Genomic DNA, 18,634 nt, shown 5'->3' with positions numbered 1-18,634 from the left:
CCAACTTACTATGATTTTCAGATCCCTAGCCTTCGTGGCCCAATAAAGATACTAACAATGGGTAATAAGTTCAGGGTAACATCATATGACATGCTTGCAGATCATCTGCTTTCTATTTCTTTAATTTCCTGTAACTATGAGCAATGTCAGAAGCTTTGAGCCTCTCTGTTGGAATTTTTCTGCAAATAATTTTTAAGGTCTTTCTTGATTTATTGCAAATTTATTTCAGTTATCCATTATGTTCTCTTTTAACTGGTGGAAGTTGTATTTTTATTTATAGATACATTTCTTTCTTGTCTCTCTAAACTGAATTTTAATGGAATTTGATTTTTCTTTTAGAATGTAGAATATTATTTGACTAATAAAGCTACCCAGAATATAGAAGAATCAGGGAAGAAAATTTGTCAAAACAAAATTTGTCAAAACAAATTTGTCAATTTGTTCACATTGGAAACAAGTTAATTGAATGCATGCAGTCTCATCTGAGACATGTCCTTCAAGATTTTGAAACTAGTAAATCTGATTTTTGCAAATGACTGCTAACCTAGGAACAAAACTGAGCAAAATAATTTTCACTTTTTTTTCAGTGCCAGTTGCTTTTTCTACTTAGACTGACAGCTGTTGATCTGATTTTAGGGAGTCATGGAACACAGAACTATCAAACAGCCTCAAGATTGCTGCCCCTTTTTCTTGTGGGACCTTCAATTTACCAGATGTCTGCTGGGAATATAATGCCACAGAGAGGAAGGAGTCTAGGAGGTTCCTGGAGTGTGTGGAAGATAAATTCCTAATGCAGCTGATGAGGGAACCAAACAGGGAAGGCACCCCACTGGATCTGTTGTTTGCCAAGAGAAAAGAACTGTTGTGTGATGAGAAGATTGGAGGACACCCTGGGCACAGCAGTCCTGAAATGATAGAGTTAGCAATTCTCACAGAAGTAAGGAGGAGGATCAGCAGAACTGATCCCCCTTGGACTTCCAGAGGGCAGATTTGGGCCTGTTTAGGAGACCTGTTCAGAGAGTCACTTGGGGGACCGTCCTGGAGGCCAGAGGTGTCCAGAAAGGCTGGACATTCTTCGGGACAGAAATCTTCAAGGCACGGGAACAGACTGTCCCCATGTGCTGGAAGATGAGCTAGCAGGGAAGAAAAGCAGCCTGGCTGAACAGAGAGCTTTGGAGGGAACTCAGGAGAAAAAAAAATTAGTTTACAGAGTTTTTGACCTGTAGAGGAAATGGCAGACTATGCCAGAGAGCTCCATGGATGTCGTGAAATTATGCAGAGAGAAAATTAGAAGAGCCAAACCCTAGCTGGAACTTTATCTGGCTACTGCCATAAAAGAAAATAAAAAATGTTTCTATAGATACATCAGCAACAAAAGACAGGCTAAGGAGACCTCTATCCTGTGTTAGTTGCAGAGGTAAACATAGTGACAAAGGATGAGGGAAAGGCCAAGGTACTTAGTGCCCCCCTTTGCCTTGGTCTTAATAGTGAGACTTCTCTAGATAACCAGTTCTAGAATAGAGAGCTTCTAGAATATAATTTTTTTTTAAACCACACTTTTATAGAAATTGGTTTCTTTCTCTTACTCCCAGCATACCTTGTTTGGTCACTTTAATGGGGAAATCTTACTTTGCTTTTAGTCCCTGTGCTATAGAATCCTGTTATTTTTTGCACCTTCATCACTTAGGTGTTTTAACAGCAGTGTTAAAATTTTATGTGTGACAGTTATCCAAGCTGAATAAGCCTTTTGCTCACTGGATATCTTAATGAAGTTTGTGATTGACAAGGACTGCCAGCAGACTGTTTATGTTTCTGCGTGTTGGGCAGGGAAAAAAGTGTAAAGGGTGATTAAAAAAAAAGTTCGAGACAATAATGAGAAAAGAGAGGCATGGTCTTCTGACCAAAATAGTAGTTTGTAACTGAGATAAGAAATGCAGGAAAAAATGAAGTTGTCAGTTCTGTCCAGCAGAGATGTTTTACTTCTTTGTAGGTGTACGGTGACAGAATTCCAGTTTACATTATCTGTTTCTCCTCAGCTCAGCAGAGAAGGCAAATAACTTATTTTTTGTTCTCCTATGTAATTGACTGTATTCTGAGTGGTAATAAACTTCAGGATTTTTTTAGTTAATTTCCCATGTACTGAGTGTGTGGTGTTCTCTGTCATGTCCTTGAAAAGTCAGGGCTGCAAGCAGCTGTGGTATTCCAGAGTCCAGGGTGATTTCCACTGTACACTGGTGCAGACAGTTGTTTTGGCCTGGAGCTGCATGACCCAGAGTCACAGGCAAACAGGCACTGCACATTTTCAGATTATTTTGGGGAGCAGTCACACAGATTTGTGGTTGACCTTACTAATACCTCTTTTTGGGGGGAGTTAAATTTTGGCTGTTATTTCAGTGACCATGTACCATTTTGCAATTATATTATTTTAAGTTCTTTTATATATATTGCCTTATTCTGTCTGAATCATGTATGCTTGAATAGAAATGTCAGTATTTTAAGAACATTTTAAACGTATAAGAGTATTTTAATGGAAATATATGCAGTTTTTGGGAAAATCTAGAGGTATGAGAACATGATTTTGGATTGAGGTCTAATGATATTGAAGAATTTCCATTTGACATTAGTATTGTATGTATAAAATATTTTTGAAAGACAGCCAAAGCACTCTTTCAAAAATGGCAAATAGCCATTAGTTACCCTCAGAACATATTTCTCTGAAATTTCAAAATTAATGGAAACAGTTTTATCAAACACTTTGATTTCTTAATAATAACATTACCCAACTGAAAATCATTGCATCAAAATTCTGTTTATCTTGTTCCTTAGGAGTTATCTTTGGGTTAAATGTTCAATTTGTCATTTTCTAAATACATTCACTTTATGCTTGTAAAGTTACACTCTTGCTAAGCAATTAATGATATCTGTGCATCAGGTCTGATGTAATTTTCTTGGGATTTTTTTGTTTGTTTTTTTGGGGAGGGGTTGTGGTTTTTTTTGTTTTGCTTTGGCTTTTTTTGCGGAGAAGAATTTTGAACAGTAGTAACTTGGAGGGAGAGTGTGGAGTACATACAGAGCATCCAGAGTTCTGGGAAAATTGAAATTTAATATTTGAAAGACAAAGCTTCCTCAAAAGACTGATCTACTGTTTTAGTTATTTTATTTTAGTAATGGCACCCAAAATAAGTAAATCTGCTGTGGCTCTTTGTATAGCACAGAAGAACAGGGCCATATTTCTTTTTGCACAAGATTTAATTACCAATTGTGTTTGTTTGAGAACTAATGAGAGTAGAAAAAATACTGCCTCTGGCAGTGGCTCATACCCATACACATATGCTTATGATTTCTGGTAAATGAAAAGCACTTTGTAATATAGCTGTAGTATTAAAATGGATTAAAATGCTGTCCCAGCTAACCTCCTCTTTTCCTTACTCTTGGATGTGGCTTTAACACTTAGTTCCTCTGTCTTCATCTCCTTGCTGCCTATAATGAAAAGGTGCTGACCTCCTAACCTGACCTCCTAGATTATTCAAGATACAGTAGACACAGACTATTATAATTTCAAGTGTTCTTTAGAAGATCAGCATTCTGGATTTAAATAAAAAATCAAAGCAATTTAAAAATAAAAAAGGAAACTGCAGTCAATGAGGCAATGTTTAGAACCACTTGCTGAAGTAATGGATGGCAAGGATGCACTCTGAACTGCCTCTTCATTAAAGCTCTTCCCATGTGTTTTTTGGTTCACTGACCAACAAAGTACAGTCCTTGATTATACACAGTTCTCTGCTTTTCATAAAAAAAATTGGGATCAAAGCAGACTTTCCTGGTTGTTTTCTTGTGTTTGTGAATACTTGAGCCAGTATTCAGTTCCAAGACTGTTTTGCACAGAACTCATTACAAAAGTGTACTTAGTGAGAAGTATTCTTGGGGATTCTGCTTGATACAGTTTTTTCTCAAGAGTGAAGATGCCACGAATCATCCAGACGGTATTCTGGCTAGGGTGGCACTATGGACTATGGCCTTTTGCCTTTTTTTTCCACATTCTATTCTATTCTTTTCTAGTCTATTCTATTCCTTTTTACCTGCTCTCCATAAAGAATTCTAACATTCTTCTCAGGATACAATGCAACTGAACATTTAATATGATAAAAGAATTCAGTTTAATTCATATGCTTTCTTCTTGAGCAGCATGTGTCTGAAATGAAATCCTTAAAGGAAAATTTGAAGATCCTGTGCTGGGAATGGTATTCAGAGACAGGACTCCGTCCAGTACTTAGGACTACACTTTTATCAGCATCATGTTTGTTACAAAGTCTTGGGAATTTACATGTTTTGGGTTTTTTTAACTTTTATAATCAACAGCAATTGGTTAAATCTCCTTATAGTTTTTAAAGAAGTCTATGCACAAAATAAATATTATGTGTATATATGCATATATGAGTGTATTGATATCAAGAAATCCATAATTTACTTCTGCTCAAACCGTTTTGCAAAATCCGTTTGAAGCAAGCAGTGAATCCACTATGGAGACTAGCCAGTGTATGATAGCTGTGTTAGTCTTGTTAGAAAATGTCTATCAACAGGTCTTGGCAGTTCATCTGAGTGTGCTTGTCTGGTATGTCCTGGTCTGGAACCATTAAAGATCTGTTTCTAAATCATTAGCTTGTTTAAAAGTAACACTGACTTATTTTTACTGCCAAAGAAAGTGTGTGTCTGAAAAATAAAGTTAAAACATTTCCCTGAGACTATAATTCATTATAGTATATTGTTAGTAATCATTAATCCTTTATGGTATTGAAGCTTTTAGAATTGAACTTCTGTGACTTTAGGTGCCTTTGAAAATAATTCATTGTATCCCAAGAGTTCAAGCTTTACAGAATTGTCTCCATCTCTGTCTTGCACAGGGTGTGATTTCTGCTAGTTAGGGTTTGCTTGCAGGATACACATGGTATTGTTACTTGGTAGTATTTGTTTACAGGCATTATATGTTTCCCCAGCAAACATGCAGATTATCACAGTGCTCAGCTGCAGTCACACAGATGCAAACATCCATTTATTGTTTGCCTAAGCAGGAGGGAGAAATGTGTGTGCAGATTTCCACAGAGCCTTGGTGTTGGAGAAATTGGTTTATCTTGTGAGGGTTACACATTGTGTGAATGTTAAATTTCAGCAGACTGTGTTAGAATAGTAATGAAAGAACTAAATATGGCTGGGGTGGGTGGCTGGGGATGTGGTTCAGAGCCACCATTTATTTGCATTGTTAGTCACAGTTAAAAAGAGGGGAGCAAAAAGGTGAAGGTGCCATGTAAAAACCATCACATTTTGTAAAGTTTCAGGTTGAATCACTAATAGAATTTCTTGTGAAAGAATAATTCATTCATCCATCCATAAAATATATTCAGTGTTTTTATTTATTTAGATAACATCAGACTTCCTTCGTCTCAGGAAAATGTTTTAAATTCAATACAGCTCAGATGAAATGCATTAGACAGTCCTTGAAGCTTATAGCTTGAATTATACTGACAATGTCAAATTGAACTGTATTGTGTTGCCATGAAACTAACCTGCTACTAAGTTTCTGAAAACATCTTTGACTCATCTAAAATATCACAGCATTTTCCTAGTACAATAAGTTAGCAAATAGGTTTTCAAATTAATGGTCTCCGTATGTAAACTAGTTTTGAAGGGAGGAACATTGATTGATTGATCTAAGTAGTTTTATCACTGCCCAAAATAAATTAGATGTCTCACTCATAATGTTTTTTCCCTGATCTGACTAATTTACAGTATTAAAATAAATGTTCAAGTGTTTTGTTTACACAGCAGTAATAAGCAATGCATTTCACGTAGAACGCTAAATAGGTTTCTTGATTTCCAGAGCTATTGAACACATTTTTTACTAAATTTAATTTATTATTTTCAGTTCATAATTTATCCCCAGAATTGCTGCCCATTATTTGCAGATTTTGCATGGAAATATGAATACTTATCTGCTGCTGACACTCTCACAGTCTCTTCCAAAAGCAAATTCAACATAGGATGCATGTAGTCCTATAAGCTACAGCAATACAGGGTTGGACTGTACATATATCTGTACAAAACTCCTTGTTCTGTGGACTAGTGGCAATGCTTACTAACCTGCATGGACTTTGAGGCTTTGTTCTGGGCTTTTATTTCACAACAATTCGTTGAAACCCTTGAAGGAGAAATTCTCTATCAGTGCAAGTTATTGCTGCCATTAGCTGAGGACCTCGTGCTTCTGCAACTTGTGTTGGTAATTTCTTCCTAGATTCTGCTGCTCCGGGGAGGGGAAGGTCATGTCTCATGTGAAAGGGAAGGTAATCTGCCCTGGTCATAAAATCTTATGCTGTAAACCTTATGATAAGTAGATCACTCCTAATACCTCTTTTCGTCTCCTAATATCTCCTGCAGTAACCTTAGCCAGCACTTGTCTGAGTTATTGAGTTTTGAGCCAGATGTTAATTCCACATTTAGAGTAAATGTTATCTGAGAAGGAAATCTTGCAGCCAGCAGCCATGTGCTTACTATGTGAGGGAAAGGAGGTGGTATGTACTGTATGTTTTCTTTTTCCTTGCTTGCAGACAGAGGACAGAAAGTGCTACCATCACTCATGTGAGTGACTACTTTTCTGTAACTTTTAATTAGCTATTAGATATTATCTGGGGGGTTTTGTAGCCCATTTTTGGCTTGAAATGCAGAATCTTTTTGATATATAAATGTACCAATATGAACCTAGCCTTATTAAATAGAATGTGTAGGTATAGAAATGCAATATAGTAATTTTTTTCATTCATCGTGTAAGATTCTTAGAGAGAGAGGTTGACTGGAAGACTCTAAAAATTACTGACCTTAGCGTAGCTTCACCTCTAAATTTTAATGTCTATATTTAACATACTTGGGCTTGCCTAGATTAAAAGGTGTTTGTCAATGCTTCTCTTCCTTAAAAAGGAAAATTGACTGCTCTCTTTGTCTTCCTGAATACTTCTGATCTCATTTTCTGTTAAAGTAGTTACTGTTCAAGTGCACAGAAGATCTGTCAGCCGGTTTATTGAATGACTTCTGCCCACTGGACTAGAATACCTTGAGTTTTAAATTTAATCTCATTTTTCTGTCTGATATTAAAGTATATCTTGTCAGATCGAAGTATTGCATTGTGTGCTGGAATCTACAGGGGAGTAGGAGTGTGTGCACCACAGTTTTAGAGGTGGAGCTCATACATAGCCCAAAAGAAACATTTTGGCTAGTAGCTGCTCTTTGCTTCATGTTTGGCAGATAGGCAATCTGTAGGAAAAATAGTAGGAAAAAGCATGTAACCCTTCTTTTTTCCTCTTTCTTTAATGTGAAGTAGCTTTGAGGAATGTTGTATTACTTCACTTAAGTCTTAGTATTGCTTTAATTCCTATTTTATTTCTGGACTTCAGAGAAATGCATAGGATCTATAGGTCCTGAGAAGCTGAATTTACTGGAGCCAGCAGAGGTCTCGGGTATGTCTTGGCTGGTCACAATCATGCCCCAGAGATGAAGAGCTGTGGATATCCTGTTCCATAACTTGCCTGCAAAGAGTCTGGCTTTTTTAAGTGCTCACTTGTGCTGGTAGCACCTGGGAGGTGGGAGCTGTGGGGTGCAGAAAGTCAGGGTGGCAGTTCTGGCATGTTATGCGCAGGGATGCCGCGTTATTTATGAGGATGAAGATCAGCTGTGTCTACCTGAAAACCTCAAATCTGTCTCACTTCATGGTGCATCAGTCATGCAGCTTTACCAAGCAGAATATTCTTTTTCCTTCAATCCTTGCCTCTGTTCACTATGGGTCCTCCTGGTCTTTCCTCATGAAAGAAGTTGCATATGATTTCCTGTGGGGGATGAAGTGACACCCAGAGTTTGTATTCTTTGCATTTCTGGGTTACTGTTTAACTCAGGATGGGGATTTTAGCCTCTCTTTAATCCTGCTGTCATCATCTCTGAAGTCTGTGAAGACTTCCATATCCTGTAACTAATTAAATAGAATACAGAAGGAAATACTTAGTTCACTTGGCTTTCTCTGCCTTAAGTAGTGTTCATAGTGTACAAAATAACTTGCATTTCTTTTTTTCTGAGCCTTTGGTAATAATTAGAGTCATCTGAATCTAAGCTTCCTGAAACATTACATGCATTGTCCAAAGGCATATATTTACAATCCCAAATGTCTGAAAATAATATTCAGCACTCTGTTGTATACACAAAGTAGGATGCTGATTTTATTACAAATTCCAAATTGATTTTTTTAGGCTCTAGATTTGACTAATAGGCTTTGCATATATTAGAATTTTATGTACTGCTAAGTAATTTCAAATCCATCATTGTTGTCAAAATTAATGTTGTAAATTTGCTAAACTGAACATGCTTTGCTATAAATGAGGGAAGGTCATTGAGCCAAATAGTGGTAGGAAGTGCAGTGGGGGATGAGTTATAAGGAACTGACTGAGTTATAAGGAAAGATTTTTAGATAAGCTATAAAGCTGATAGAAATGGATGAGAGAATAACTTTTGATAGTAACTTCAATATTCTAAATCCTATAACTTCCAGTGTGTTGTTTATAAACAAAGCAGGTGATATGTTACTTCATGTGGGTTATTTAATAAATTTTATTTGTAATTTATTATTGCTTTTGTTGTGAGACTACTGGACCCTATCTAATTTCAGTACAATTTCTTCCATTTGGACCTATGATGTTTACATCCTTCTGTCTCAGAAATTTCAGGTTTACTTGGGCAAAAATCAATGGGCAAAATAGCTGTCTTTATTGCTAGAATCCAAGGATCTCTTTTGCAAAGTAAAACTTTGTTCAGAATCTATTCAGTATACTGAAAATTACTAGTCTGTCAAAATGGCCAACAAACTTCACCTCAGATAACCTTCAGAGAACTGTTTCTCTAAGTCTTTTGTAAGTCAAAATATCTCATTTGTTTTAAAACTGTATACTATTAATATATTTCTGATCCTTGACCCCTTTTATCTTCTAACGAACTGTCATAATTTCCATATTAAAATAATAATATGTGTCCAGTAAGTAAATATTTACTATATCTTTACTTTCAGATATAATGCTGTGCTTCAGAAATGTCCTATCAAAATCTTATAATCATCCCGACCAACCATACTGCAGTCCAAGATGTTAGAATATCCCAAGACTTTTATGTCCTGCTGCTTAATTAAAATAACCTTAGCAACTATTGCTTCATCAAAGGCAAATGATTTTCCACTGCCAAATGTAAAATACTTGTATCCAGAAAGGCTGATTAGCACCCAGTGCTTCCCTAAATGAAATCACCAAGAGGTGCAACATATTCAGCCCTCTTCAGCTTGGCCAAGTCACAAAATCACAGAACCTGGAGGATTGGCATGGATCCACAAGGATCATGGAGTCCATCTCCTGGCCCTGCACAGGGCCTTTCCCAAGACTCACACCATATGACTGAGGGCATTGTCCAAATACTTTTTGAACCCTGGCAGGCACAGGTGCTGTGATCACTGCCCTGGGGAGCTGTGGTGCCCAAACACCCTCTAGGGGAAAAACGTTTTTCTAATATCCAGCCAAATTTCCCCTTGGAACTCCAAGCCATTCATTCTGGTCCTTTCACAGGGAACAGATCAGTGCCTGCCCCTTCTCTTCCTCTCATGAGAAGCTGTAACTGCAGTGAGGTCTCCCCTCAGTCTCCTCTTTTCCAGGCTGAACAGACCAAGTGACCTCAGGCACTCCTCATGTGGCTTCCCCTCGAGGCCCTTCACCATCTTTGTCACCCTCCTTTGGTTACTCTCTCACAGGTTAATATTTTTATTATCTTGTGGTGACTAAAACTACACATGATATTCAAGGTGAGGCCATACCAGTGCAGGGACAGCCTCTAGCCGTGCTGAAAAGAGATATGTTGGCCGCAGCATTGGACTGAAACCTATCTTTCCAGAAAAATATTGTAGTGGCTATACACAGCAGGCCAGGCCTTTTTTATGAACTGTTCAGAAACAGCAGCACAGCAAATGGAGTGGTATATATCTGTCTCAAAAGGAAGAAGAGAAAAATCAGCCTTGTCAGGTTTTGAACTTGTCATTTCAAGGCATTCCCTGCCTGGTAATTGAACTGCTGAGCTACCCCAGTGTCGTGGTTGTAGAGCAGTTGACAGGGGCTTGGCAGTGAAAGCTCAGCAGAGAGCTATTACTCATTTCAGGCCATCAGGACACTTTTCATCTGCAGCAAATTCAGGTTATAGTTCCTGCAGCACATCCTTGCCAGGTGCCTCGTTAACTGAACAACTTGTGCAGTTGGGTCCTTCACTGATAACCCTCTTCTGTAGCCTCTTCTGCAATACAACATTGAAATTGCAAGTCCAATTAAGATTAAAAGAATGCTTTCATTTGGGCATCTTTACTTTTTTCTTTTAACCCTGACCTCCTGAAAAGCCCTCTCTTCTGCAGAGATTCCTTACACTTAGAATTAGGCCAATAAGTGGTTTTATTTCAGAAATATAGCAACAAAAATGTATCTTTCAAATGAATTGCAAAAATAATCGTAGTTAGCTATGAATAACACCGATAGTATTCTGGGAATAAGAAAGTCTTTGGGAACAGAGCTGTGTGCCCTGGCAGCAAGAACATCCTGAGATGTATCAAGAGTTGCTCAGCCAGCTGATTGATGGGAGGGAGATCATATCTGAAGTTCTGCATCCAGTCTTGCCCTCCTCAGACCCCCATCAGGATAACAGATAAACTGCAGCAGCTCAACAGGAGCTACCAAGGGGGATGGAACACTTGTTCTGTGAGCAAAGGCTGAGGGAGCTGGTCTGGTCCAGCCTGGAGAAGAAACAGCATTGAGGGAACCTGAAAGCACCCACATATCCAGAGGGGCCTGGTAGGAGAAAAAATGACAGCAGATGTAAAGTGCAGGAAGAGAGGCTTTTCAGACTGGCTTTAAGGAAAAGCTTTTTCCCCACATTGGCAGCCAAGCAATTGAGCTTGTTTTCCGAGCGAGGTGGTCTGGCCAGCGTCCTGTTTTTCAAGACTTGACTGGACAAAGCTGTGAATAATCTGATCTGATGCCTCACTGACCCTCCTTTCAGCAGGAGGTGGGATTAGAGACCTAGACATATTTCCAATGTGAATGATTTGGTAATCCCGTTCTCTGCTTTGAAATGGGTGCAGACATAAACTGATGAAAAGATAGAGTCAGAAAAAAGATGTTCTTCTTCTCTAAAAACATCCACAAGTTTCTCTGTCTAAAAATCTAAGGAGGCTTTTTTGGGTTTAGATTGAAAAAAGAAAGTGAAAGGAAACTCATAGGAAAGGTTCAAGTTTTTATTAGATGTTTTGAGATCTGGGATGCAAAATAGATATATTTGCTTTATAAATAAGCTATAAATACTTGTATCTGATCATGAGGCATGTATTATATGCATTGGGTTACAGTCACCCTCTCTCAAATGTATTCTCTAATGTTCATCAGTCTTTATTCCTATTCTCTGTTCTTTTGGGTTAACCCTCTTTTATAAATTATCTCTCGTGCTATTCTAGTCCAGCCAAATTTCTTAGCAATTGCATTGGAATTCATGTTTCGTATGTTAGTGGATAAACCAAGTAGTGGCTGGTAGGTTTCTTTCTGTAGGCTTTTTGTGAAGACTGTGCAGTGACTGTTCTCTGTTAAAAAATTCTAAGAAATAATACTGAGTTAACCAGCAGTCCAGTCTTTCTTTTTCTTTTCTCTTCCTTCCTTCTTTCCCAACATCCAACCACCACCCTGATTCCCCCAAAGAAATTCTGTTTGCAAGAATAGGCTTTGCTTTGATTTTTAGAAAACCGGCAGATGTAGTTGTTGTGCTGTAACTTGAGGTGGCAAAGCTGAAAGTATGTCTAGTGATGGAGTTTGAGGAGCAACTTGTTGATAAAATGTTGTATCCACACCCTTCTGTTGGTCTCCAGTTTAATTACACCAGTCACAACTACTTCTCTGTGAGGCACTTACCTCTCAGTCTCAAACACACACCTGTTGTCAAGTGTTTCTTTTTTTAGTCTGAGATGGTAATTGCATTCAACTTTTACTTCACCTTAATTGGTATCTCTTAATGAGAACTTTATAGAGGAAAAAATATTGTAAATGCATACATATGCATACACATATATATGGAAATATACATGTGTACACATATATATATCTAAATAAGCATTCCCTCAAGTAATTCTGTACACAAAGACATCTTCACTAATGCTAATTAAACTTTACTGTGAACTATGTTTCTGCATATGGCTTTTTGTTATAAAAACTTTCCCTTTTTAAATGATACATGATTCTGAAAATTTAGTTGGTCAAATATCATCTAGTGCACATTTTGCTAGTAATAATGGAAAATTCTGAAAATTCATCCAATGGCTACCGTAAGTTAATAGATGTTACTTGGAAGGCAGCAGGTGTAAGAAAATATAGTTTAGTAAAATGAAACTGACCTTTTATGAAAAGGGTCCTTCACTTGATGTAATGCTCTTTTGTAAATGAGTATCTCACTTATACACATTGTGTCTTTAAATAAAAGTATCATATACTTAATTCCAGAGGTGTTAACCCCAGTGGACTTCCTAGAGCTTGGCTACTGCTTGCATGCCTTAATTTATTGAATAAATTGTGTTGCATTGTACCGAATACAATATGATACAATTTATTGAATGCAACTCAAGCTAATAAGGAAAAATGCATTTTACTCTAGACCTTTTCCAAAAGTCTTGAATATGAATATTCTAACCTGGTGCCCCTTCCCTTGTGATCTGTTTTGCTTGCACAGATTGTGTACCACTGCTATCCTCTGTCCTCTTCTATCTTCATATGTGTGCTCAATGGCCAACAATTGTAATAGCCACTGTGTTCCGCAGTGTGGTGCCTGTGACTATGATGTGACCTATTAATATGTTGCATTTGTTGACAGGCACAAAGCCAAGATGTCAACATGTTTGTAAAGATGTCTTGGAAAGATGACCTAAACCTTTAGCGTAGTTTGATACTGGTGAATGCAGAGTGGTGCTGAGAAAAACATTCCTTGGCCAGGTTTATTTTGAAAGCTCAGAACTGTATACTTAAGCAAGTATGTTTGTGTGATGTTTCAGATTCTTTTCATTTACCAGAGCACAAAGATTTTTTTTTTTTTTTTTTTTTGGTCAGACATAACATAAGTAAACATTTTGAAATAAAATATATAAGTGCCCAAGTAGTTATTATTTTTCTGAAGTACCTGGATTGTGATTTCGTTTTTCATTAATAGTTGTTGTTTCAGACTTTGCTTCCTGTAGACTTCATTTTTATAAGGACACATTAGGCTTTTGATTGTGCTTAAGGGAAGAAAACAGGAACTCTTTGCAGGTAGAGTATTGGGCCAAAGACTTTCTCTTCAGTTTTTACTATTATTTGGCAGCACTGTATTCTCATAGCATTAGCAGGCAGTGCCCATTGCCCAAGAGTCTGTGGTGATGTTTTGGCCCTGGCCTTGTTCTCATATTAACCCCCAGCCACTGCTGCTTTCTGCTGCTGTGCATCTCTTGCCTTGTGTAGCCATCCACCTGCGGTGGCTTTGGTCTGAAGCCATCACACCGAGTCTACTGCCCATCAAGGAGATTCTTTTGATTTAATTGGGAATTAACTGTGTGACAGATGCAAGTAAGTAGGGATCACAGGAGGTGTTTTCAGTGTGTGTATGTATGAGACCACTGAGTGAATGTATTCAACTGTATGCTCTTGCTTGGGCCCTGCTGTCACTAGGTCACTGGAGAAGTCTTTGCAGAAGATGCAATCAAAGGTGCTGTCTATTCAAATTTCAGTGCACTTGGATGACAAAAACAAAATACCTTGTTGCATCTTTCAGCCATTTTTCAATATCTGTTTTCAAAGAATAGGTGGGGAAAATAATGAATTATGAAATGTAGTTTAAGACTTAATTTAAATTATATTTCCCAATGAATACTACTGCATTAGGAACTAGGCTTTCCCCACAGGTCTATAGGAGCTCTTTGAGTGTACTATATCCAAAACTGCTTTCCTATTCTGTTTCTCTGGAGAGTTAGCTTGGTACTTTCTCACTGAAAGGTCCCCTTTGTTTGTGTAATTTGCTTGGCCTTTCTGATGGGAACAATTGCAAACTCTATCCATCAAAATCAGTACTGCTGTATTTCCTCCTCCTCAGTGATGTTGCTCATCTAGTTCCATGGAGAGCTGATGAAGCTCACTGATCTGAAAAAAAAAAACAAAACAAAAAAAAAAACCAAAAGATTAGGTTAACTCTTATAAGGTTGGCCTTCTGTCAGTTACCCAAGCTGGACTGGCTCAGCTGGGGCCAAATATCAGGCTGTCTGTGCTGGTCTAGAGGGAGGGTTTGTGCCTTCCAGGGTGGCAAAATTGCAATAGCTCCTCTTCACATTGGCTTAAACTTGTTGCAGTTCCTTTGTGCACCTTTGGGCAAATAATCATCCATAAAGTACAGCCATCACTTCACTTGCCAGTCTTCTTTTCAGCTCTCACACTGTCTGCAGATAGTGCTTCTTTTAGAATTATGTAAAGTTTTATGAGAACAACCATACATTCACTGCCACTGGGATTTCTAGATGTGCCTTCAAATGTCACAGGTTTGGGTTTGGTCTGTTATGTTCATTGAACTGAAAATACATTCTGTTAGAGCATCTGATTAGCAGACCAGTCTGTTCATTTCATCAGCCAGAAGATCTCTGTAGCAGTGCTCTATTAAAAAAACCCCAACTGATACATGTCTGAATGAACAGGTTGTTCTCATACATGTATGTCTTTATGTGTTGCTTACACACACTACTCTCAGAAGGGCTTAGTTTTTCATAGATTTGAAGTGATATTGCATTTCTTATGGTATTCTAGCTTTGAATGCATTCTCAGTTCAGAAACTGTTGAAATATAGTGTTGAGGTGCTGAATTGACACTGCTCACAACTGTTGTTGCATATAAAAAGATGTTCTTTGAAAGAAAAAAACACATACAAATAAAAGCCTTCCAGTTTGTTTATATCTTGACTTAACAGTTTTTACATAATTTTAGGAAATTTGAATGTTGGTAAAATATTTCCCTGGCACCTCTCAATGGGAAGAAGGATATTATATAGTCATTATAGTATTGGATTTGAGCTCTGAATTGAACTGATCCTTATTTTAAGTGATACATTAAATCTCAGTGTAACTTTGGTGAAGAGTAGTGCCAGGCTATAGAGCTGGTCTTTAGAGAGATATGGATTTAGCTGTGGAATTAAGATTGTGTTAAAGCTTATGTACAGTAATTTCCTTTGGGTGTTAAAATGCATAAAGGGTTATAAAATTAGAAAGTAAAAAAAATGAAGGTAAAAGCAGCACAACTTTGTTATTATAGATAAAAATTGGTGTGTTTTCTATATACATATCTTTTCTTTCTCAACAATTGTTGGGTACAATTAGAGGAAGAGAGAGAAAATGGAACAATTAACACACCATATGTACAAAACAAAACAAAAGAAACACCTCCAGTGTGTAGGTGTTATACTGAACAAGAATTTGGTTTTGTACCATCTATCTTTTTTTATGTAGATAACATTTACTCATTTGTATTGCATTTTGAAAGACTTGTACCAACTAATAGGTACTTGCTGTTGCTGTTGTTTTTTTCTTTTGAGCTAAATATACGTATGTTTGTCGTATCTCTTGGAAACCTATCCTTTCTTTCATAAAATATTATATGTTTTGCACAGTTTAACCCTTCATATGTATATGGGGTGATTTGAAATCTCTCCATTATCAAGCAACAGAATTACACTATATATTAATGATTTCAGGTTGTTTCTTTTCTAGAAGAAGTAATCAGCTTCCCCTTCATGTCTTGCTAGGACAACAGCTGCAGATGAGATTGAGCTTCCATACTTAATACATTCTATTAACTTCACACATCCAAACACACACTGGCTCTCTCCCTCACACACCCCAGTGTCACATTATAGGTGAGCAGGCCCTAATTAAAAGCACACACCATCTGCCGGGTGCGGCGGCAGAGTGGCACTCCACAACCATCCTGAGTCCTGTGATTGAAATGTATTATTTATGAGCTCAAAGACAAAATACACTGCTTGGCTGGTGAAACCTGCAATTAGGAGCTGGATAGCACCATCTAATGGAATGGAGTGCCACTGGCTATTCATCTGTCCTCTCCTTCCTCTCTCCTCAGTCTCCTCCCCCCCATAATTCTGTTTTTCAGTCTTGTCCTTGGATTTTCTATGATAGTGTTTCAGACAATTTTGTCTCTCATATTCCAGTTTTATGCAAGATTGGAGAGGGTTGTTGAAATACTAAACTAATTGTGGAGGTTTTTTGCAGTCTTTTGTTTCCTTCCAGTGCCACTCATAGGGTTTTACTTTCTGTAGCAAAAGTGATACTGATGTGATGTGGTGGTACAGAATTGGAACACAAGGAAGACAGATGAGCAAGATCAGTTTACTGCATTTCTCCAGCCCCTCCCAAAGAGCCATGTAATGGAAGTATCTACTGCTCCAGCTGAAAATTTTATTTTCATATGGAAATTGGCCATATTTGGGGAGGGAGGGAAGGGAGGATGACAGTACACTACAGACTATGTGAAAGTTCTTTTCTGTGTTGGAAAGAAAGAAGGGCAGGATTTGGGGAAAGCTGCAGCTTTGGACCTTCCTTTCTGGAAGCAGAGATCATAACCTCTTCCAGCTTGCAGAAATCATGTCCTGTTATTGCTTCTTAGTGGGGAAATGGATGACGAGGTGTTGGACTGAGGGGTGAAATACACTGTCAGGAGAAGAAAAAGGTGACAGGGAAGGAGCTCTCTTTGTGTTAATTGGTCCATCAATCTGCCTTTGTTGACTGCTAGACTACAACATTGCATCTAGTAGAAATGAATATTGTATTTAGTGTCTAGCTCAGTGGCCTTTAGAATATGCAGGTTAAGAATAATCATACTGATTCAAAGTAATCTGGGGAATGATTTTCTAGTCCTTAGTAATGTCTTTTTGTCATGTTCTTGAGTTTTGCAGTATTCTATGCTGGGCATACAACAGTATGGCTTCAGCACAAGCAAGCATTAGGACTGGACTGATATTTGAAATAAGACTTTTTTTTAGAGTAACCTCCAATAGAACCACTTTTTTTAAAATTACAGGATCTGTTCACTACTTCAACTCGGGCAAAGCTAAACCCTGAATAAAAAGATACATGTCTAAAACTGAGCAATAAATATATATAAGCGGGGTGTGCATTTTATTTTTTATATGAACATGTTTTAAAGAATGTTGAAATGGATAAATCATGGCACATCTATGAATACATGTCCTCTTATTGTTTGTGTTTAGAACATACGCCATCAGAAGGATAAGAGATGCCTTTAGAGAAAACAAGAACCTATCAGATTCTGAAAAAATAGAAGAACTACTGAATAAAGCCAAAGCAAACCTAGAGGTTATTCAACGGCAGGTATGTTTATTTCTCTCATTTTTATAGGGGTTGTCCACTACTCATTTAACTGTCTTATGCCACTAGAAATGGAAAAAATAGATCATTGCTCAGAACATCTCTAGGTGAGCATCAATTTTTGTCTAAATTTGTCCTTCTATCATAGGTTCAGAAGGGTGACTTTGACAGTCACTTCAAATAGTCTCACTTTCTTCTGTGTTCATATTTTCCTGTCTCCAGATACAGTGTTAGAATAGTAACAGAACAAGAAAATCCTGACATGAATTAAGTAAATGCTGGCCAAATGTGCCCAAACAGGCTGATAGGTTTTTCTTTGGAATATGTGAGTAACAAGCAGTATTTTTCTTCAACCTTGTCTGAGTTACCTTTCACTAGGTACCATATTACTAGGAAATTAAATAGGCTTGAACTTTAGATACTTTTCAACTTCTCATTCATACCCGCTGTCTATCTAAAGTGGCCACTAGAAATTGTAAGAAAGCAGGTTTCTATGCCTGAACTCTCTATGGGCACTTGCAATGCTTAAGCTGCTCCTCCTTGCAAAATCTGTGCTTGCTGACATCAGTCAGAGCTCAGTAGTACTTTTATTAAACACTGAATGAATATGTGCACCTGCTCCTCCATGGTTTGCTTTAATATGGCTGTTTAAACAACCAGCAGGTCAGTTAGATGGATTCTTATTTTAGAAGGGAACTGGGCCCTTTGATTTGACAATTAAGTATGCATACTGCGGTACAAGTTAATTTTTTTAAATTTTCTTCTCCCATGAACAGGTGTTGTTTTGTGCTACCATAGTTTTGCTATCTTTTTTTAACCCAAACACTGCTATTTTTTTATTTATCTCAAAGAAGCAATTTGGATTGGATTGTTCCAATGCAATTACATTTGAATGTTGGGGTGTTTTTTCTCAGATCTGTAGGTGATAATTGGCATTTTCAGCTCTTCTAATTCTTGCTTAAGGTAAAGTCTTGCTAAATAAAAACTTTCCAACTTTCTTTCTCAGCAAAACATGATTCTACTGATCTGAGTCCTAGTAGTTCTGGGACAGATTTTAAAATAAAACTTCTCTTTCCTCTCTAAGTCCTGTGTAAACCCATAAGACCTTGTTTCTGTAGACCCTAAAAAAAGATA

General features: G+C 37.5%; 1 protein-coding gene across 2 annotated transcripts in view; it reads left to right on the top strand.

The window, feature by feature from the left end:
• LYRM4 (LYR motif containing 4) overlaps nt 1-18,634 on the top strand; it is an 85,842-nt gene that overhangs the window by 4,774 nt on the left and 62,434 nt on the right. The window contains exon 2 of one of the 2 annotated variants that reach the window (XM_056483605.1): nt 17,383-17,503. The exons of the other annotated variant lie outside the window; for it this stretch is intronic. Within the exon in view, the coding sequence (XP_056339580.1) occupies nt 17,383-17,503 (121 nt within the window). The remainder of the gene's footprint in view (nt 1-17,382; nt 17,504-18,634) is intronic. 2 annotated transcript variants of the gene reach the window in all.

The sequence above is a fragment of the Oenanthe melanoleuca genome, chromosome 2 (assembly GCF_029582105.1).
Source record: "Oenanthe melanoleuca isolate GR-GAL-2019-014 chromosome 2, OMel1.0, whole genome shotgun sequence".
Lineage (NCBI taxonomy): Eukaryota > Metazoa > Chordata > Aves > Passeriformes > Muscicapidae > Oenanthe > Oenanthe melanoleuca.
Note: the sequence above shows the minus strand (reverse complement) of the source record. Positions and strands in the feature narration are given on the sequence as shown.